Source organism: Bombina bombina, chromosome 12 (genome assembly GCF_027579735.1).
Source record: "Bombina bombina isolate aBomBom1 chromosome 12, aBomBom1.pri, whole genome shotgun sequence".
Lineage (NCBI taxonomy): Eukaryota > Metazoa > Chordata > Amphibia > Anura > Bombinatoridae > Bombina > Bombina bombina.
The window spans coordinates 128,072,866-128,095,565 of NC_069510.1; the positions used below are offsets into that span (position 1 = coordinate 128,072,866).

General features: G+C 40.0%; 1 protein-coding gene across 1 annotated transcript in view; it reads left to right on the top strand.

Moving 5' to 3' along the window:
* The window catches only part of HMCN2 (hemicentin 2), a 542,629-nt gene that overhangs the window by 429,660 nt on the left and 90,269 nt on the right, over nucleotides 1-22,700 (top strand). The window contains exons 66-73 of the mRNA XM_053695481.1: nucleotides 1,446-1,605; nucleotides 1,978-2,102; nucleotides 10,858-11,041; nucleotides 11,161-11,258; nucleotides 13,762-14,040; nucleotides 17,454-17,644; nucleotides 18,610-18,691; nucleotides 18,882-19,018. Coding sequence (XP_053551456.1) covers nucleotides 1,446-1,605; nucleotides 1,978-2,102; nucleotides 10,858-11,041; nucleotides 11,161-11,258; nucleotides 13,762-14,040; nucleotides 17,454-17,644; nucleotides 18,610-18,691; nucleotides 18,882-19,018 — 1,256 coding nt within the window. The remainder of the gene's footprint in view (nucleotides 1-1,445; nucleotides 1,606-1,977; nucleotides 2,103-10,857; nucleotides 11,042-11,160; nucleotides 11,259-13,761; nucleotides 14,041-17,453; nucleotides 17,645-18,609; nucleotides 18,692-18,881; nucleotides 19,019-22,700) is intronic.

Genomic DNA, 22,700 nt, shown 5'->3' on the forward strand with positions numbered 1-22,700 from the left:
TTTTTATATATATATATAAACCTCAGGCACCTCAATACCCTTTTCATCTTCTCTTTCCATATTCCTTTGGCTGAATGACTGGGTTTATGGAAAGTGGGAGTGATACTTAACAGCTCTGCTGGGGTGTTCTTAGCCACCTTCTGTTGGCCAGGAGTTGAATTCCCACTAGTAATTAGAATGGATTTGTGGACTCTCCATGCCAAGGAAAGAAAATAAGTTATCAGGTAAGCATAATTTTTTTTTTTTTAATGGATGTTCCTGTCCTGAACAAGTTTTTTTGTTTTTACATTAGTCAGTGTCATTGCCCACCAATAAAGTTACATGATTTTGCACCACAGGATTAAAAGTATATAAAAATTACACGTTTATTTATAATTTTTATTGAGTTTTGAATTTCACATATACCGCAAAAGATAAGTCTTCATGCACTTATAGGTGTACAATTCTCAAAGGCACAGCAGATTAAGTTAATCAGAATTGCCATATAAACATGTGCTGCAGACTAAACATTAATCAGTAATAAAAACTTGCTTTTGATAAAAATTACACGTTTAATCAACTTTAACTGATCGTTTTCCCACCCAATACATATGGTTTTAAATGGGCAGTCAAGTGTCAACTAAATTCTTTTAATTGTTTAAAAACATAGATAATCCCTTTATTACTCATTCCCCAGTTTTGCACAACCAACATGGTTAACTTTTTACCTCCGATTTACCTTTTATCTAAGCCTCTTCTGACAGCCCCCTGATCACATGACTTTTTATTTATTATCTATTGACTTGCATTTAAACCAATTTGTGCTGTCATCCACAACTCACGGCGTGAGCACAATATTATCTATATGGCTCACATGAACTAGCGGTCTCCTGCTGGAAAAAGCTAATACAAAAGTGTATGATATGAGGCTGTCTGTAGTGGCTTAGAAACAGGCAGAATTTTAGAGGTTTAAATGTTAGTGTATTAATATAACAACGTTGGTTGTGCAAAGCTAGGGAAGGGGTAGTAAAGTCATTATCTGTCTTTTTTTAAACAATATTTTTTGTTGACTGTCCCTTTAACACATTTATTTGCTTGTCCATATGCATGATACAAATGTTACATGATACGTAGTGTCCATTTGCCCTGCTATACCATGTGACACGTTGCCTCCATATGGGTTACACATGGTCTATCTCAGCCAATGTATACTGCTCTCTCACTCCTGCAAGGTGCCAGTCTGCTTCTCACACCACAAAACACAATTGTTCTTTTACGGTAAACAATTGCTAGATATAAAAAAAATAGATGATTAGAAACTTATTAGCCAAAGCGTGTAAATGATGATTATTTTTTTGTAACATTGAAGAATACTTTTAAAATATTATACTTAATTTCACCCATTTCATTTTAACCTTTTGTAACCCCCAACTGGTAATCTCCTTTTTGCACATTCTGCCATCTAGTTGCTCCCATAATTTTGGGATCAGACCTTTCCAGTGAGCGCAGCATTCAGGAGAAGCGGGAACTGATATTGGAGTGTAAAGTCGAAGGAAACCCAGCTCCACAAATCTTATGGCAGAGAGACGGAAAACCGCTAGATCTGACTTCCATGCCTAATGCCCAGTAAGTTTTTTTGCATCTGTTACTAATATTGAAAACCTCTACAGTAGAGTTTCACAAGTTAACTAATTAAGAAAAGAACTTAAAAATTCTTAACTGTGGCAAATAAAGAAATACAGTTAACATCTTGATGTGGTGACAGTTTAAACATAAGACAAATAAGTGCTCAACTGAGAATGAGCACTTTTAGCGGAATTATTAGACATTAGGTTTTGTATACAATGGAGGATAAAACTATTTTCTAGCGATTCCCTCTGCCTTTTTGTACAAAACAATGTTTGCATTTGAATCCCTCTGTTTTGTTATGCAAGTCTCTAGTGTGTATGATTCTTGTGTTATGCTTATGACTGTGACTAAACCGTTTCCGTACTGTAGGATTTCTGAAGATGGAAGCTCCCTTCTGCTGACATCTGTAAGAGTCTCAGACTCTGGACACTACATGTGCCTTGCACGTAACCCTGCTGGAGAGGACACCAAGGTTTTTGTGTTAAATATTCTTGGTAAGACTGAGTCACTACATATCGGGATAGTTGTATTGTATGATAGTAGAGTTTATGCTGGGTTTGTCTTTTTTTTTTTTTTTATTTTATTTTAAACTTTAAGTCACACTTTATAAGTCTCTTTGTCTTTAATCTCTAATCACGTATCAGGTTTCTTTTACTTTCTATTCAGAAGAAAATGTTAGTTCTGGTTTAAAATCAAGGTTATGACAGAATGAAAAAGTTGTGAAATTCCTTGTGTTTTGTCCATGTATCAGATTTTGTGAAAATTTTCATGCAACATAGTCCTCGGATAAAGCGTACCAGTCCCCTGTTCTCTGGTTCTCACACACACAAGACATTGTAACATTTCTTTTGGTAAGCGTGGTTGTTAAAGGCAATCTGTGGTCCATCAGAGGATTTGGGAGTCACAAAAATGGATTTGAGGTTGGCTACTTCTCTGTTCTAATGTTAAAGCCTTCAGTCCCAGGCCTTGTACCCCACTCTTAACAGCCGTGGGAGACAGATGCCACTCTTTGGATCATCTGACTTCTGTTTATTTATATTGTAGTAAATATTTTTCTTATTACAAAACAGGACAATAACATTTTGTCTTGTGATATAATTTATTTAGTTGTTATAACAGACATTTTGTATTCTTTATTAGACGTTATTAATTTGTAACTGTGTGACTGGCAGTACACTAAGCATGACTGACAGTATACAGTGCAGTGTCAACATACAAATATGACTCAAGCAAAATATTTATAATGTGCTGTTTGACTCATGGTATTTCAAGACACAGTATTTACACTATTGCGTAAAGAAATAATGTATAAAAGTATACAATCTTGCAGCCAAGATCCATGGTGTAATTATTTAAAGAAACAGTCCTTGTTTTCTATACCATAACTAGTGGAAATATCTTGTGAGACAAGTGAAGAAAAGTCACAAATACTGAAGACCTTAACATTTATTGGTATAAACAATATAGAATGCTTTGACGACAGATAATTCTACCAATAAGAAAATAAAGGTATAGAAGAGACCTTTTCTCATAAACAGGAAATATAAGATGTTTGTACATAGTTAACTTTTTGTTAGATAATACTTTTTTACTAATGAAACACTTAAAGAAACAGTTCCTCTTTTTACTTGTCAACGTATAGAAGTATACAATCATGCAGCCAAGAACTGTCATCCCAGTTGGTAACATGACTTGGAAATTTATAAGTAATGCTGGTATATACACCAATATTAGGCTTATATGCATGGTATTGCATTTGAAAAGGTTTGTGACAAGTAAACTAAGGCACCATTTTCAATCTCATACATAATAAAAATTGGCTACCTTACCACTATGAACAGTTTACATTAGAATTGGTGAATGGCTCAACTTTTAATCAGACCATAGGTACTGATAAATACCAGAATATATCTAAGAGTGAGTGCTTAAAGGGACACTAAACCCAAATGTTTTATTTATTGATTCAGAGCATGCAACTTTCTAATTTACTCCTATTTTCTTCTATAAGGTACGATGAGTCCACGGATTCATCCTTTACTTGTGGGATATTATCCTCCTGCTAACAGGAAGTGGCAAAGAGCACCATAGCAGAGCTGTCTATATAGCTCCTCCCTTAGCTTCACCCCCAGTCATTCTCTTTGCCTACTCTAAGTACTAGGAAGGGTAAAGTGAAAGAGGTGATAAAATATTAGTTTTTAATTTCTTCAAGCAAGAGGTTTTTTTTTGTTTTAAATGGTACCGGTGTGTACTATTTACACTCAGGCAGCAGATGGATGAAGACTTCTGCCTGGAGGATGATGATCTTGGCATTTGTAACTAAGATCCAGTGCAGTTCCCACAGAGGCTGAGGAGTACCAGAAACTTCAGTGTGAGGAACATTTTCATGCTATATAGCAGTGAGGTATGTTCAGGCATTTTTTCTGGAGAGACTGTATTTCAGAAAGGCTGACAGTATCCCCGTAAGGGTAAGCAGTAATCCTAAGAGCTATAGAAAGGCATAACTAAGCTTGCATAAGGGGCTAATCAAAAAATGGTTGACAGAGTTTTTGAATGTTTGTAGGCAAACGTTTTATGAACTGGGAGTGCTTTTAACGTTTTTTGGGGAACTTTATTGAGGGTACACTTGGCTTATTATTTGAGTCTCGGAACCCACATGGCTAGTTTAAAACCGCTCTGGTGCGGTTCTTTGAGGCTGCAGAGACATCGAGTGAGATGTGAGGGGCCTATTTTCGTGTTTTATTTTCTTGTGGGGCAATCTTAACTACACAAATTGAGTCTGCTATCAAAAATTTGGGAAGTTTGGTGCATTTTAAAGCAGTTTTGCAGAACGTGTGCTTTTTTTTTTTTCTCTTAAAGGCACAGTACCGGTTTTTAAGATTGTTGTGTTTTTCAAGCATGTTTGAAGTCATTACTAGCCTGTTCAACATGTCTGACATTGAGGGAAGTCATTGTTCAATATGTTTAGAAGCCATTGTGGAACCCCCACTTAGAATTTGTCCCTCATGCACTGAAAGGTCAATAAATTGCAAAGAACATATATTAGCTACTAAAAGTATGTTGCAGGATGATTCTCAGTCAGAAGGGAAGGGTTATGCCATCTAATTCTCCCCAAGTGTCACAACCATTAACGCCCGCACAAGCGACGCCAAGTACTTCTAGTGCGTCTAATTCTTTCACCCTGCAAGATATGGCCACAGTTATGAATACTACCCTCAGAGGTTTTATCTAAGCTGCCTGGGTTGCAGGGGAAGCGCAGTAGGTCTGGTGTGAGAACAAATGCTGAGCCCTCTGACGCTTTATTAGTTATATCCGATATACCCTCATAATGTTCTGAGTTGGGGCTGAGGGATTTGTTGTCTGAGGGAGAGATTTCTGATTCAGGAAAGATGTTCCCTCAGACAGATTCAGATATGACCGCTTTTAAATTTAAACTAGAACTCCCTCCGCTTGTTGCTCAGGGAGGTTTTAGCGACTCTGGATGATTGTGACCCTATTGTAGTTCCAGAGAAATTGTGTAAAATGGACAGATTCCTAGAGGTTCCTGCCTCCGGTCCCTAAGAGGATTTCGGACATTGTTACTAAGGAGTGGGATAGACCAGGTATTCCGTTCGTTCCCCCTCCTACTTTTAAGAAAATGTTTCCCATATCAGACACCATGCGGGACTCGTGGCAGACGGTCCCTAAGGTGGAGGGAGCTATTTCTACCCTGGCTGAGCGTACAACTATACCTATTGAGGACAGATGTGCTTTCAAAGATCCTATGGATAAAAAAATTAGAGGGTCTCCTAAAGAAAATTTGTTCATCAGGGTTTTTCTTCTCCAACCAATAGTGTGCATTGTTCTTGTAACTACTGCAGCTGCTTTTTGTTTCGAGGCTCTTCAGGTTGAGACCCCATTAGATGATATTTTGGATAGAATTAGGGCTCTCAAGCTAGCTAATTCTTTCATTAGATGCCGCTTTTCAACTGGCTAAATTAGTGGCAAAGAATTCAGATTTTGCCATTTTAGCGCGTAGAGTGTTATGGCTTAAAGAGACAGTATACTATAAAATTGTTTTTCCCTTAATGTGTTTCCAATTACTTTTTTTTTACCAACTACAGAGTATAAAATGTATGAGATTTGTTTTTTAGGGCTTATTTGTGTATATGAATTAGCTGATTTTGTGTTTTGAAGCCACAACCTAATAAAATGGGTTGAGCTTGTAGGTATAATCAGATCTCATTTCTTTATCACATATGTGCAAATATACCTGCTTCTTTATCTTATCTGTCTGTAAACCAATCACCAATACTTGAAGAGAACAATGGAAAATTAACATTTTATCACCTTATCTCTTCTATAACCCACTGGGAGTGTCATTTCTTCTGCTGGTTGTGTTTACACAGCTTATCTATAGCTTGGCCTTGTGGCCAAAAACTTTCAGGATGGGTGGGGATACCACAGGCTAAATAAACTAATTAAAATGCCAATATAAGGTTAATGGAAATACTTGTAAACAATTTAATACTCTCCAGCAGGTTAAGTGGATAATTGGGAACAAATTAAAGGGGAGAACATTTTTGAGTAAACGGTCCCTTTAAGTCCTGGTCTGCTGATGTGTTATCAATCTAAGCTTTTAGCCATCCCTTTTAAGGGTAAGACCCTATTCGTGCCTGAACTGAAAGAGATAATTTCAGACATCACTGGAGGGAAAGGCCATGCCCTTCCTCAGGATAAGACAAATAAGATGAGGATCAAACAAAATAATTTTCGTTCCTTTCGAAACTTCAAAGGTGGTCCCTCTACCTCTTCCCCTGCTGCAAAACCAGAGGGGAATTTTGCTCAATCCAAGTCAGTCTGGAGACCTAACCAGACTTGGAACAAAGGTAAACAGGCCAAGAAGCCCGCTGCTGCCACCAAGACAGCATGAAGGGGTAGCCCCAGATCCGGGACCGAATCTAGTAGGGGGCAGACTTTCTTTCCTCAGGCTTGGGCAAGAGAGGTTCAGGACTCCTGGGCTTTGGAAATCGTAACCCAGGGGTATCTTCTAGATTTCAAAGATTCTTCTCCAAGGGGGAGATTCCATCTTTCTCAATTGTCTGCAAACCAGACAAAAAGAGGCGTTCTTACGCTGTGTAGAAGACCTATATACCATGGGAGTGATCCGCCCAGTTCCAAAAGCAGAACAGGGGCAGGGGTTTTACTCCAATCTGTTTGTGGTTCCCAAAAAAGAGGGAACTTTCAGACCAATTTTAGATCTCAAGATCATAAACAAATTCCTCAGTCCCATCCTTCAAGATAGAGACCATTCAGACTATTTTACCAATGATCCAGGAGGGTCAATATGTGACCACCGTGGACTTAAAGGATGCGTATCTGCACATCCCTATCCACAAAGATCACCAGTTCCTCAGGTTTGCCTTTATGGACAAGCATTACCAGTTTGTGGCTCTTCCCTTTGGGTTGGCCACAGCTCCCAGAATTTTCACAAAGGTGCTAGGGTCCCTTCTGGCGGTTCTAAGGCCACAGGGCATAGCAGTGGTGTCTTATCAGGACGATATCTTAATTCAGGCGTCTTGCCAACTAGCCAAGTCTCACACGGACATCGTGTTGGCTTTTCTAAGATCTCACAGGTGGAAGATGAACGTAAAAGAGTTCACTTATCCCTCTCACAAGAGTTCCATTCCTGGGAACTCAGAAAAATTTTCATGTCCGCCGAATCTATCAGACGGAGGTCAGGAAATCAAAGATTTTAACCACCTGCCGAGCTCTTCATTCCATTCCTTGGCCATCAGTGGCTTGGTGTCTGGAGGTAATCGGACTAATGGTAGCGGCAATGCACATAGTTCCGTTTGCTCGCTTGCATCTCAGACCATTGCATCTATGCATGGTCAGACAGTGGAATGGGGATTATGCATATTTATCTCCTCAGATAAATCTGGATCAGGAAACCAGACACTCTTCTTTGGTGGGATCATCTGTCCCAGGGAATGTGTTTCCGCAGACCAGCGTGGGTCATATTGACGACGGACGCCAGCCTATTGGGCTGGGGTGCAGTCTGGAATTTCTTGAAAGCACAGGGTTTGTGGACTCAGGAGGCTCTCCTCCCGATTAAATATTCTAGAACTGAGAGCGATATTCAACGCGCTTCAGGCGTGGCCTCAGCTGGCTTCGGCCAGATTCATAAGATTCCAGTCGGACAATATCACGACTGTGGCATATATCAATCATCAGGGGGGATCAAAGTTATCTAGCGGTGATGGAGGTTGCCAAAATAATTTGATGGGCAGAGACTCACTCTTGCCATCTATCAGCGATCTATATCCCAGGAGTGGAGAACTGGGAAGCGGAGTTTCTAAGTCGTCAGACTTTTCATCCGGGGGAGTGGGAACTCCATTTGGAGGTGTTTGAACAATTGATTCAGCAATGGGGCACACCAGTATTGGATCTGATGGCGTCTTGTCAAAACGCCAAACTTCCTTGTTACGGGTCTAGGTCAAGGGATCCTCAGGCAGTACTGATAGATGCTCTAGCAGTACCCTGGTCGTTCAACCTGGCTTATGTGTTTTCACCATTCCCTCTCCTTCCTCCTTTGATTGCCAGAATCAAACAGGAGAGAGCTTCTGTGATTTTGATAGCACCTGCGTGGCCACGCAGGACTTGGTATGCAGACCTGGTGGACATGTCATCTCTTCCACCATGGACTCTGCCACTGAGACAGGACCTTCTGATTCAAGGTCCGTTCCAGCATCCAAATCTAGTTTCTCTGCGGCTGACTGCTTGGAGATTGAACGCTTGATTTTATCCAAGCGGGGTTTCTCTGAGTCGGTCATAGATCCTTGATTCAGGCTCGAAAGCCTGTCACTAGGATAATTTATTATAAGATATGGAGTAAATATCTTTATTGGTGCGAATCCAAAGGCTACTCATGGAGTAAGATCAGGATTCCTAGGATTTTATCCTTTCTCCAAGAAGGATTGGAGAAGGGGCTATCAGCCAGTTCCTAAAAGGGACATATATCTGCTTTATCAATTGTACTGCACAAGCGTCAAGCTTGATTCTAACTAAAGCCTGACAGAATGTCTGGAACATCTGCCAGTGTTTAAACCTGTTGTTCCGCCATGGAGTTTGATTTTAGTTCTTAAAGTTATTCAAGGGGTTCCGTTTGAATCTATGCATTCCATAGATATTAAGCTTCTATCTTGGAAAGTTCTGTTTTTAGTTGCTATCTCTTTGGCTCGAAGAGTTTCTGAACGATCTGCATTACAATGCGACTCGCCTTATCTTGTTTTCCATGCTGATAAGGTGGTTTTGCGTACCAAACCTGGATTCCTTCCTAAGGTTGTTACTAGTAGGAATATCAATCAGGAAATTGTTGTTCCTTTGTGTCCTAATCCTTCCTCTAAGAAGGAGCGTCTGTTGCACAACTTGGACGTGGTTCTTGCTTTGAAGTTTTACTTGCAAGCAACCAAAGATTTCCGTCAAACATCTTTGTTTGTTGTCTATTCTGGAAAACGTAGAGGTCAAAAAGCTATGGCTACCTACTTTCTTTTTGTCTGAAAAGCATCCTCCGTTTGGCATACGAGAGGATTACAGCTCACTCTACTAGAGCGGTGGCTTCCACATGGGCTTTTAAAAATGATGCTTCTGTTGAACAGATTTGTAAGGCTGTGCGACTTGGTCTTCGCTTCATACCTTTTCCAAATTTTACAAATTTGATACTTTTGCTTCTTTGGAGGCAGTTTTTGTTAGAACAGTTCTTCAAGCAGTGGTGCCTTCTGTTTAACCATCTGTCTTGTCCCTCCCGTTCATCTGTCCTGTAGCTTTGGTATTGTATCCCACAAGTAAAGGATGAATCCGTGGACTCGTCGTACCTTATAGAAGAAAAGTAAATTTATGCTTACCTAATTAATTTCTTCTATGGTAAGACGAGTCCAGGGCCTGCCCTGTCATTTTAAGACAGATTATATTTTTTGATTTTAAACTTCAGTCACCCCTTCACCTTTTAGTTTCTCCTTTATCTTCCTGTACCTTCGGTCGAATGACTGGGGGGTGGAGCTAAGGGAGGAGCTATATAGACAGCTCTGTTGTGGTGCTCTGCCACTTCCTGTTAGCAGGAGGATAATATCCCACAAGTAAAGGATGAATCCGTGGACTCGTCGTACCATAGAAGAAATTAATTCATCAGGTAAGCATAAATTTACTTTTTCTTTGTTCTCTTGCTATCTTTATTTAAAAAGCAGGAATGTAAAGCTTAAGAGCTGGCCCATTTTTGTTCAGAACATGGGTTATGCTTGCTTATTGGTTTGCTGAATGTAGCCACAAATAAGCAAGAGCTATGCTGAACCTAAAATGGCTGGCTGCTAAACTTTTTAAAATCCTGCTTTTTTTAAATAAAGATAGCAAGAAAACGAAAACAAATAGGAGTAAAATAGAAAGTTTTACTTTTGTCACGGCCATCCTTAGTACTGGCAGAAAGTCTGCCAGTAAAAAAAATAAAAGGTTATGGGTTTTTTTTTTTTCTGCAGTGTAAGGCCCCCCCAAACAGCTCTCTAACCGTAGCCCCCCCCCCCCCCCCTCACTGTTTGCTGCCATTTTTGGTACTGACAGCTGTCTGCCGATACCCATTTCAAAAATGTTTTGCCCTTTTTATATATAAATTACACTTTTTATGTAGTGTAGCTTTCCCTCCCCTGCACAGATTAATTCCCAGCATTATTCTCTCCTTCCTCTCCCACTACAACTACCACCTCTTAAGTGGTCGACCTCTTCTGCGAGTGTGATCCTCCAACGGCTGGAAATTTCCAGAGATGGGGCTCCCACCCACCAACAATCTGCATCATCGCTGGCCGATGTAGAGGGCCACAGTGTGTCTCTGCATAGAATGCTTAAAGGGTATTGCAGGATGCCTCAATATTGAGGCATCACTGCAATACCTTAAAAGTGTTGAAGCAATCACGATTGCTTCCATCACTTGAAACCCCTGAGGACGTTCAGGGTACGTCCTTGGTCATTAACTGGCACTTTTTGTAAAATGTACCCTGTACGTTCTTGATTTTTAAGGGGTTAAGAGGTCAGTGTGTTGTATAAAGAGGTCAGAGCATGGCTTCCTCCTTGTGCTATGCTGGATAACAAACATTGGGGGATTTTGTCACAAGTGAATACCTGTAGTATAGTGTGGGGGTTATGATTGTGTACTGGGTGACTGCACCAATGTATGTCATTTTTCCTTTCCTCCTTGTGAACTGTTTTCATTGTAATCCCCATTAGCTCCTCCACTGTTTGAGTCAGGAACCAATGTGTCAGAGACCGTCAGCAGTGTCCCTGGGGGCCAGGTGACATTGCAGTGTCATGCCAGTGGTTCCCTACCCATACAACTCAGCTGGCTGAAAGACGGACACCCGCTGTCTACCTCACGCCATATCCGAATCTCTTCAGGGGGGCGTATTCTCCGGTAAAGTGCTCTAGCATATTTTTTTTTTAATCAACCTTTCCTAATTTCAGACACTAAATGGTTTTCAGTCAATAAAATATGATAATGTATATTTTTGTCTTGCTTTTCTTTCCTTTCAGTATTTCCCAGGTGCAAGTCTCTGATGTAGGAACATACACATGTGTAGCCTCAAGTCCAGCCGGAGCTGCAGAGAAGCATTTTATCCTGCACATAGAGAGTATGTTAAGTGACGTGATCAGTGTGTGTATTTGATACAATTAATGGGTTCAGCGCACTACAGGAGAAAAGCACATGGCACTATTCTCAGCTAGTTTGTTCTGACACTTGCGTACGAGTCATTAGTGCTGGTTGTGCAGCGTAGGCAGCTTGTGTGAGATGGATTAAAAAGACAATATTCTACATATTTAGTATATATCGCTTTATCTGTTCTGTCTATTTGTATCTAGATCTAGTACTTTCAAAATTTGTAAATTACCTTTTTTGTAAATGGTTTTTATTAAGGTTTTGAAGGAAAACCTGTAGCTAAGTAAGAACGGCTTAAGCTATTATCCATGCTGAATGTTATTTAGGCTCCTACCTGACAGTCTACTCAATTATAATGCATAAACTCAGTCTTTGGAAAATGATGTAAAAGCTCATAGGCTTTACTTTTTGGAAAGAGATATATATATATATATATATATATATATATATATATATATATATATATAAAAAAAATTTTACAAACAGATGTGCATTTACTAATCTGTTTAGTAATGTAGGGAACCTTTGTTACTGGTCAATTTTAACTTGAAATAAGTAAAATAATGGGTTAAAGTTGATCAAGCTACAATAACGGCTAAGAGTTTGCCGTTCAGGTTTCCATGACAGTTTGTTACAACAAATGTCAGACACAGATCTTGTTTCATATTGTTTGGGATGATTAACAAGCTCTGTTCTCTCGTGATTGGTTGTGCGACAGCGGGGGCAGGATTGCACAAGAGAACTTTTGTGCAATCTTAATTTTCTTCGAGCTGTACTTCATATCATTTTGCAATTGCAGACGGACAGGTTCTCTACTTGAGAAATTGTCCGCCTGCAGCTTGATAAATATTATCCTAATCAGTGTTTTTGTATTTGTTTTTTAGAAGGTGCTTTAGTGTGTCACTTCAGTTGGAAACATGAATCCGTGGTGTGACAAGGCAAATATTTGAGACCAGCTTTTTTGTTTTTAAAAAGCACAAAATGGATTCATGTAACAGATTTCAGTAGAGCCATTTCATAAAATGTATGTAAAGAGAGAATAAGGTAATACAGATAATGTATGACCTAGGGGTGCTTAAAGGGGACACTGAACCCAAATTTTTTCTTTCGTGGTTCAGAGAGCATTTAATTTTAAGCAACTTTCTAATTTACTATTTTTCTTCATTATCTTGCTATCTTTATTTGAAAAGGGCACTCTTTTTTTTTTATTATTGGTGGATGAATTTATCCACCAATCGGCAAGAACAACCCAGGTTGTTCACCAAAATTGGTCCGGCATCTAAACTTACATTCTTGCATTTCAAATAGATACCAAGAGAATGAAGAAAATTTGATAATAGGAGTAAATTAGAAAGACTCTTAAAATGTCATGCTTTATCTGAAACAAGGATAGAAAACAATTAGGTTCAGTGTCCCTTTAATGTAGTAATTCAAATTACACCTGGTAGCACACGTGGGGGGGGGGATGTTCACAACATGGATGAATTACAGTAGGTGTAACAAAGTGCTATACCCCTAAGAAATGTATATGAACTAGAAAAAATGTGCAAAAATATTTTCCAGCAAACATTTAACGGAGTACCGTATTCATACTTTATCTTTATTGGAGATACTATACAATAATACAAGATTAAAAACACAAACTCTGCAGAGTAATACTTTTAGTAACCATAAAGTATGTGGAAAATGGTGGTTCTGAGTAAATGCTGTGCTTAATAAGCAATTATATGATCAATACTATTTTATCAGGGGGAGAGAGTGTGTAGAAGGTGGAGAATATTTAAATCTTCGGCTAGTCAAAGGATAACAAATTGAGATCTACTGAGTATGTATTGCAGCAAAACGCTACTAATTCCTCAGTGAGTCATTCAAAGATTCTCTGCAGTGTCCGCTAGCCCATTCATTCTCACACTCGTGAACTGTCAGATATTACTGCCAAAGCCCCTTCTATAGCAGTGGTTGAATTAATGTTAAAATCTCTCTGTACATTCAGCACATCACCAGGGTGAGTTTTCCATATACACAAGTAACATTTAGAAATAATTGGAGAGTTAAGCGTTTAAAACACTCTCTTAAATAGCCTGACACGTGTTTCGCTCATGCTTCCTCAGAGGAGTTATGTGCCAGCTGCACTGATTCTTTTACAGGTTCAGAAATCCCGCCTCCTAAATCGTATTGGAGGTCTGAAGGATAATTGTATTAATTATCATTATTGCCAATACATTGTTACATAGTAGCAAATTGATTTATATACTTGTATACTTGTATTACTAGTTTCCTAAACATATTAGATTTCTGGTTATTGCCAGGATTGGGGAAACTTCATAAGATCCTGCATTGCTGCTGAGCAAGTATATCAAAAGTGTGGAAACTGGCTTAAAATTTTAATTTTTGTAATAAAAAAATCTGATTGTTTAGAAGTGATGATAGATGTCTGTATTGGGGGTCAGTGCTCACTGCTGCTATTTTCTGGGCAGGTTTGCCGGTGCTGGAGAGATCAGAGAGTACGGAGGAAGTCACTGCAATCAGAGGTGCTGCTGTAACATTTACATGTGAGGCCCAAGGGACTCCTCTGCCTACTTTGTCCTGGGAGAAAGATGGGGTGCCACTGAATCTGCAAAGCAATCTGTTACACAATGGCCTGGGTACACGTCTGTTCCTAGAGTCTGTACGTGCAGGGGATTCAGGACTATACTCCTGCATTGCTCTGAATGCAGCTGGAAGAGTCAGCAAGCACTTCCATCTCACTGTACTTGGTAAGTTACAAACTCCGGGGCAACAAGTTGTATAAAGTAAAGGACAAAATGCGTGTGCATCCGCTAGAAATAGGGCTAACTCCATAATATCCCAAGAAAGTGACAGATATTCTGTGATTAGCCAGATGCATACGGCTAGGTTACAAGTGGAGCGTTAATTTACAATTAAGTGGCTGTTTATTGCTACTGTGCGATCAGATCTCTGGTTCATTTTATAAATGTGCCCCAAATGTGTGTAAAAAAAGTCGCTTTTTTTTTTTTAATAAAATAACTGCACTAGGCAGTATTTTGAGGGTAAAGTTTGCATGAGTGAGATGTTAGAAAGAAAAGACGGCACTAAAACTGTGTTCCCAGTAAAAAAAGATCTATCTCGAGAGATAGATATAGAGATAGATATATACGCGCATATACATAAATATACGCTGCTCTTAGGTTATGTGCCGTGTCTGACTGTTAGTGTGTTCCTGTTCAGATTGCTGTCAACTTGCAAAAGCAATATTTCTTTCCTATGACATAGAGTCAACAATGTTATTCCAATTACTAGTGGGATATTTAACTCCTGGCCAGCAGGAGTCGGCATTGAGCACCCCAGCAAAGCTGTTAAGTGTAACTTCCCTTACCCCTAATCCCCAGTCATTTTCTTTGCCTCTGTCAATGGAGGTTGTGCGAATGTGTGTAAAGAAATGTAATCCTTTTATGGGTACTTATCCCTGCAAGCAAGGATTGGGGTCTAGCTGTGTCCATGTCAATCTCTTGTAAGAGTAGTGGTGGCTTTTAGCAATTAAAATGCAGTGAGGTAGTCTTTTTTTGCTTTACTTTTAACATTTTGCTACCCCTTTGCAGTAAGCCAGAGTTACTGTTTCTTGTTCTACAGATCCCTGTCAGAATTTGTTTTCTGACCCACCTAATAAGTTGTTCATGCAGCTGAAGCCCAAGGTCCCTGTCAGGATGAAGTCGTCTGCCAGACCAAGGGCTACTGATAAAGCTGCTAGACTGAGTCCCTGGATCCCTTATCCCTCGATAAGTGAGGGGTGGCTTGGTAACTAAGGGTGTGGGACTTTTGCAACTTTAATAACCTGTAGGGGCAGGTACTATATCGGAATACCTTTGGGGCATTTGTTGATGAAGCTTTTAAATTGAGCTTCTTGATGCTGGTAGGTTTTATTTTTCATTGTCACCTGTTAGTGTGGAGTTTACAGCTTGCTGGGTCTATGAGTTGGTGGTTGATCCATCACAGGCAGCCGCATGAGACAGAAAAATTGGCACTGGGCGGGTTAATAAGGCTTCTGTTCAATCGTGACCCAGCCTTAGAGCTTGTATATTGGGATCGCTCATAGGTGCATGTTTGTTCAGTGCTTTGTATGTGCGCTTTTTAAACTTTTTGTCCCAGTAGCTAGCATGGCAGGGGCTCATTTTGTATTAATAGGCAGCACCATTTTTACTTCCAGTGTCGGTTTTCCCGCCTCATGGCGGTGTTTTTGGCGCACTCTGCTGAATACTTTGGCGAGCTGCTCATTATATTTTTTTCTAGGGCTTGCTATAACGCTATAGGTCCTATTTCTGGAGCTGTTCCTAATCTCCGTTAGCCATGTTTGTGTCAGCTCAATGTTGTATGATAAACACCTCAGTGCAGTACATTACTGCGTTCAGTAGGCGATACAGATAATCTGATTGCGCAGAACCTGTAATCTGTTCAGGTTGTTGATAGAACAGGGTCTAGGCTGCTTTCGTAGATATGCTAGCAGTTCCTTGGATCTTCTCTATGGCTTACCGGTTTCCTCCGTTTGCTCTCCTCCTACTAGTTATTGCTAGTATCAAACAGGAGAGGGCATCAGTATTTCTAACTGCTCCTACATGACCTTGCAGGATCTGGTTCTCGAATCTGGTCAGGATGTCATTTCTTCCTGAGTTTTCCCTCTAAGGACCTTCTAATTCAGGGTCCATTCCTTCATCCTAATCTAGATTCTCAAACTGACTGCTTGGAGATTTAACACCTAGACAAGGTTTTTCGCAGGCAGTCTTTGATTCTATGCTTCAGGCTCGTAAACTAAGTGAAGTATGTTGTGAAGCTAATAGTTTTTCTTTTCTTCAGGATGGCCTGGAGCAAGGTTTGTAACTCAGCACTCTGAAGGGTCAGATTTCTGCTCTGTCTATCCTTTTTTTGCACAAACGTCTGTCAGAATTCCAGATGTTCGTTTTTTTTTTTTTTTTAGGTCCTTGTCAGAATCCGGCCTGCGTTTAAACTTGTTGCTCCTCCTTGGAGCCTTAACCTGGTTCTTAGTCTTGCAGCAGGCCCTGTTTGAGCTGATGCATTTTTTTGATATTATCTTGGAAGGTTTTGTTTCTTCTGCTCGCAGGGTTTCTAAGCTTTTAATTCTGCAGTGGGGTTCCTGTTTCCTTATTTTTCATGCAGATAAGGCAGGCCTTTGTAGTAATTTTCAAAAATCTACGAATTTGATACTTTTTGCCTCGGCGGAGCTTTTTTTTTTTTCTTTTTTTTTTTTTTTTGTAGAGCGGTTCCTTTCGTTTAGGTTCTCCTGGCCTTGTTCGCCCTCCCTGTTCATTCTGTGTACTCTGGCTTGGGTATTGGTTCCCAGTAGTAATTGGAATAACGTTGTGGACTCCATGTCATAGAAAACAAAACTTATGCTTACCTGATAAATTTCTGTCCTTACATGGAGAGTCCACGACCCTGTTTTTTATTTTTTTTTATTTTTTTTTAGTAAACTTTAAGCACATTTGTCACTCTTGTGTTTCTTCTTTTTTCAATTTTCCTTCTGCTGAATGACTAAGGATTTTGGGTAAGGGAAAGTTACTTAACAGCTTTGCTGGGGTGCTGGCCAGGAGTTGAATATCCCACTAGTAATTGGAATGACACTGTGGACTCAATGTCCGTAAAGAAATTAATCTTGTAAGCATACATTTTGTTTATGCGCTACACTTTTAATCTGGCCCAAAATGTTTACTTAATTTGATTTACTACGGTAAGTTGTGTACCCCTAATAAGCAAGCTAATTGATTTCCACACAGGTAATGCAGGGGTGGTGCAAGTGGCATCTTATTCACTTCCATACTGAGCTATAAATTTTAAACATTAAGGGCTGGTTATAGCTCAAAACATAGCTGTTTTTGCTATGCCTATATAACAGTTTAAAAAGGACTAGTCCTTTTATTTAGATAAGTTTGGTGCTGTTATATATATATATAATCAGAAAAGTTTTAACCTAAGTAATTGCTATACTAATGACATATCTTTGTTGCCAAAAACCTATTAAGTGATGGTTAGAATTTCCTTTGAAGCTGAAGACTTTAATGTTGCAAAGGAAGTCTTCCCCTCTTCTCCATTTTGCTGTACTAAGTCCCATGATGCTACTACCAATTTGTCTAATCAAATACCACATTGTATTTTTTAGAACTTCCTCAAATTGAGGCCTCAGCTTTCCCCTCTGAAATTTCCATCCTTCCTGATAGCCCCCTGGAATTAGTGTGCAATGCTGCAGGAGTTCCCACTCCGGAAATTAGCTGGGAGAAGGATGGACAACCACTCTCGCAACCAGAGCTGCTTACACGTAATGGGAGTGTCCTCAGGATAGAAAGAACCAAGGTATTGCTCAGTGACCTATGGGTTAATCCCTGCCTTCCTCACCCTGTCTGATAGGAGAGGTGATGGGGAGTCTAGGCTTGATTTTGGCACCAAAACCTTATTCCTGCTGCCGAAATCTGCTTCTAGCAGGCAACTGAGGGGAAACTAACAGGGACTTTGTGCTCAGCCAAATCTGAGGGTTATGCAACTGGTGTATAGGTGCTCCTAAGGGCAACAGGTGGGCAATACAGGATTCCCAGAGATTAATATCTTAATGCAGTAGTACAACATTTTGCAATTGCTTCAGGTTTTACATCATAAACTTTATTTTCTTTAAAGAGGCTTAAATACATATGGTAAATAGGAATTTGTGTGGGTGCTGAGGGTTCTATGTACTCAAATCATAATCATAGCACCCCAGTTCTCAATGGTGCAAACAGCTGTAAATTTGCAGGGCTGCCCATTTTATTTTAGTATATAGCAGAACTAACAGGTGTATAGGGGCAAATGACAACAGGAGGAGCACTTAGTATAAATGTCACACATCCACCAACACCACCCTCCATCCTTGATCCTTAGCTTTTTGGTAACCTTTGTAAACTCACGGTCCAGAACTCCCTGTATAGCCAGCTCATTCTCCGGTGGCTAGTACATCGTGGTTGTCTACTTGCAGTTTTAACTGTCAGATATTTGTTATAAAAGCAAATATTATTTTACCCGGATGCTTATAATATAGAAAATATGACGATAGCGATCACCTGATGGTTTAAAGGAGTTGCACCTATTCTGTACCTTTTCTTCCACCTCAATAGGTTTCTTTAGACGTGCATATTTGTCAGTCTGTCACCTGTCGCTTATATTCACTTTACAGATGGGCCATGTAAGCCGTCAGTAGCGAGTTTTGTGGCTGGCATACATGTCACGCCAATAGTGCAGAAGAGTTGGATGCAGAACCCTAATACTCTTTTTGGCATTTATTCCCACAGGCTCAAGATGCTGGTATCTATGTGTGTGTGGCAACCAGCCCCGCTGGAAGAGACTCCAAGGCAACATGGGTTCGGTTGAAAGGCGAGTTATTTATTTTTTGAAGTATGAAAGTGATCAAAATACTAATGTATGATAATGGTAGTGTCTACATCTGTTTAACGGGGGGATTCTCACCATCTGTGCTGCCATTGTTACCCAGCTGGAGACGCACAATGTAACCGTTTTGGTTTGTGGGTGTTCCTGATGGCATATATTGTCTTGATTCCTCCAGTGCCCCCTACTATTGTTGGTTCCAGTGAGCCTCGTTCTCTCTCTGTGTCTGTTGGAGGACAGCTCGTTCTAGAATGCAGGGTGGAAGCAGATCCTTCACCCACCATCCAATGGTATCAAGATGATACCCAGCTTCAGGTAAAGATAGCAAACTCTGACATTTCTATCATATAGCCAATAAGGTTTTACACAGCATAAGAATTGTGTGGCACTTGTCCCCATCCATAGTATATAAGGTCTTATTATACTGACTTCACATGCTTATTTACACAAGATTCAGCTTAAGCTAGCCCAGAATGCTTACTAACCTGTATCATCCTTATTCTATACTATAAAATATTTTATATGGTCACTGATTTTTGAGTAAGACTTTTATATATGCCCAGTATACATCAGCAATTAAGCATTGCATTACCAACACTCTGCATACACAATCAATGTATCATATTTACCCAGTATATATCAGCAATTAAGCACTGCATTGTGAAAGTTCTGCATATGCAATAAATGTATTATATATGCCAAGTATATATCGGCAATTAGGCATTGTAAAAGTTCTCGCATACAAAATAAATGTTACATGCAAAGTATATATTGGCAATTAAGCACTGCATTGCCAACGCTCTGCTTACACAATAAGGGCCAGCTTACAAGTGAAGCGCTAAATATCGCTTTTGTGAAAGGGATATTTGTGCTCCACTGAATTATACTAACGCACGCTAATGTGCGCTGGTATTACATGTTTACAGCAATGCGGACAATTGCTGGGAAGCATTGCGCTCACAAGGCCACGCTTCCATAGGCTCCAATGGAAGCCTCGTTCTGATGCTGAGAAGGCACAGAACCTAAGCGCAGCAAAGGGGGTAAAGTAGCGCAGCGTTGGCAGCAATCTTAAATATATATTATATGATTGTATACATTACATTTATGTTAATATGGATATTAACACATGTATATAAGTGTGTATATATATATATATATATATATATATATATATATATATATATATATATATATATATATATATATATATACATATATACTGAGAACATACAGTTCCAATAGACCGCAATGTAAAGGCACTTTCTCTTGTTAAGTGTAGTCAGTCCACGGGTCATCCATTACTTATGGAATATATCTCTTCCTAACAGGAAGCTGCAAGAGGATCACCCAAGCAGAGCTGCTATATAGCTCCTCCCCTCACATGTCATATTCAGTCATTCTCTTGCAGCCTAACTAAAGATAGGTCGTTGTGAGAGGTCTGTGGTGTTTTTTAACTTAGTTTATTTCTTCAATCAAAAGTTTATTTTAAATGGCACCGGAGTGTGCTGTTTGTTCTCAGGCAGCATTAGAAGAAGAATCTGCCTGCGTTTTCTATGATCTTAGCAGACGTAACTAAGATCCACTGGCTGTTCTCATCTGAGGAGTGAGGTAACTTCAGAAAAGGGGAATAGCATGCAGGGCCCCCCTGCAAACGAGGTATGTGCAGTAAATTATTTTTCTGAGGAATGGAATTGACTGAGAAAATACTGCTGATACCAATGTAACGTAAGTTCAGCCTTAAATGCAGTGATAGCGACTGGTATTAGGCTGATGAGTGTGTGTGTACACTGAATGTATTTTTCTAAGGAATGGAATTGACTCTGAAAATACTGTTAATACTGAAATAATGTATGAGCCTTAACTGCAGTGAAAGCGACTGGTAGCAGGCTTATTAATAACACTTCATAACTTTTAAAATGTATGTTTAAAACGTTTACTGGCATGTTAATCGTTTTTTGTGAGGTACTTGGTGATAAAACTTATTGGGGCATGATTTTTGCCACATGGCCATCTTTGTTTTCTGCATAGAAACAGTTATCTGAGCTTCCCCACTGTTGTAATATGAGTGGGAGGGGCCTATTTTAGCGCTTTTTTGCGCAGTAAAAATTCAGTCAAAATCTACTTCATCCTCCATGATCCAGATCGTCTCTAGAGAGCTCAGGGGTCTTCAAAATTCATTTTGAGGGAGGTAATCAGTCACAGCAGACCTGTGACAGTGTGTTTTGACTGAGAAAAACGTTAATTAGTAAATTGTTATCCGTTTTTGGGTATTAAGGGGTTAATCATCCATTTGCTGGTGGGTGCAATCCTTTGCTAACTTAAAACATTTACTGTGAAAAATTGGTTGCTATAACTATTTTGGTTCATTGTTGTTTCAACTGTGACAGCTTTTTGTGCTTCTTAAAGGCACAGTAGCGTTTTTTATATTGCTTGTAAATTTATTTAGAAAAGTATTTCCAAGCTTGCTAGTCTCATTGCTAGTCTGTTTAAACATGTCTGACTCAGATGAATCTTTGTTCACTATGTTTAAAGGCCAATGTGGAGCCCAATAGAAATTTGTGTACTAATTGCATTGATGTTACTTTAAATAAAAGTCAATCTTTACATGCAAAGAAATTATCACCAGACAACGAGGGGGAAGTTATGCCGACTAACTCTCCTCACGTGTCAGTACCTTCGCCTCCCGCTCAGGAGGTGCGTGATTTCGTGGCGCCAAGTACATCAGGGAGGCCCTTACAAATCACTTTGCAAGACATGGCTACTGTTATGACAGAAGTATTATCTAAATTGCCAGAATTAAGAGGCAAGCGCGATAGCTCTGGGTTAAGGACAGAGCGCGCGGATGAGGTGAGAGCCATGTCGGATACTGCGTCACAGTTTGCAGAACGTGAAGACGGAGAGCTTCATTCTGTGGGTGAAGGATCTGATCCAGGGAGACTGGATTCAGAGATTTCTAATTTTAAATTTAAGCTTGAGAACCTCTGTATATTGCTAGGGGAGGTATTAGCGGCTCTGAATGATTGTAACACGGTTGCAATTCCAGAAAAATTATGTAGGTTGGATAGATACTATGCGGTACCGGTGTGTACTGACGTGTTTCCTATACCTAAAAGGCTTACAGAGATTATTAGCAAGGAGTGGGATAGACCTGGTGTGCCTTTTTCCCCTCCTCCCATATTTAGGAAAATGTTTCCTATAGACGCCACCACACGAGACTTATGGCAGACGGTCCCTAAGGTGGAGGGAGCAGTTTCTACTTTAGCTAAGCGTACCACTCTCCCGGTGGAGGATAGTTGTCCTTTTTCAGATCCAATGGATAAGAAATTAGAGGGTTACCTTAAGAAGATGTTTGTTCAACAAGGTTTTATCTTACAGCCCCTTGCATGCATTGCGCCTGTCACTGCTGCGGCGGCATTCTGGTTTGAGTCTCTGGAAGAGGCCATTCGCACTGCTCCATTGGATGAAATTATGAACAAGCTTAAAGCACTTAAGCTAGCTAACGCATTTGTTTCTGATGCCGTTGTACATTTAACCAAACTTACGGCTAAGAACTCCGGATTCGCCATCCAAGCGCGCAGAGCGCTATGGCTTAAATCCTGGTCAGCTGACGTGACTTCTAAATCAAAATTGCTTAATATTCCTTTCAAAGGGCAGACCTTATTCGGGCCTGGCTTGAAAGAGATTATAGCTGACATTACGGGAGGTAAGGGCCATGCTCTACCTCAGGACAGGGCCAAATCAAAGGCCAAACAGTCTAATTTTCGTGCCTTTCGTAACTTCAAGGCAGGAGCAGCATCAACTTCCTCCGCTCCAAAACAGGAAGGAGCTGTTGCTCGTTACAGGCAGGGCTGGAAAGTTAACCAGTCCTGGAACAAGGGCAAGCAGGCCAAGAAACCTGCTGCTGCCCCTAAGACAGCATGAAGTGCGGGCCCCCTATCCGGAAACGGATCTAGTGGGGGGCAGACTTTCTCTCTTCGCCCAGGCTTGGGCAAGAGAT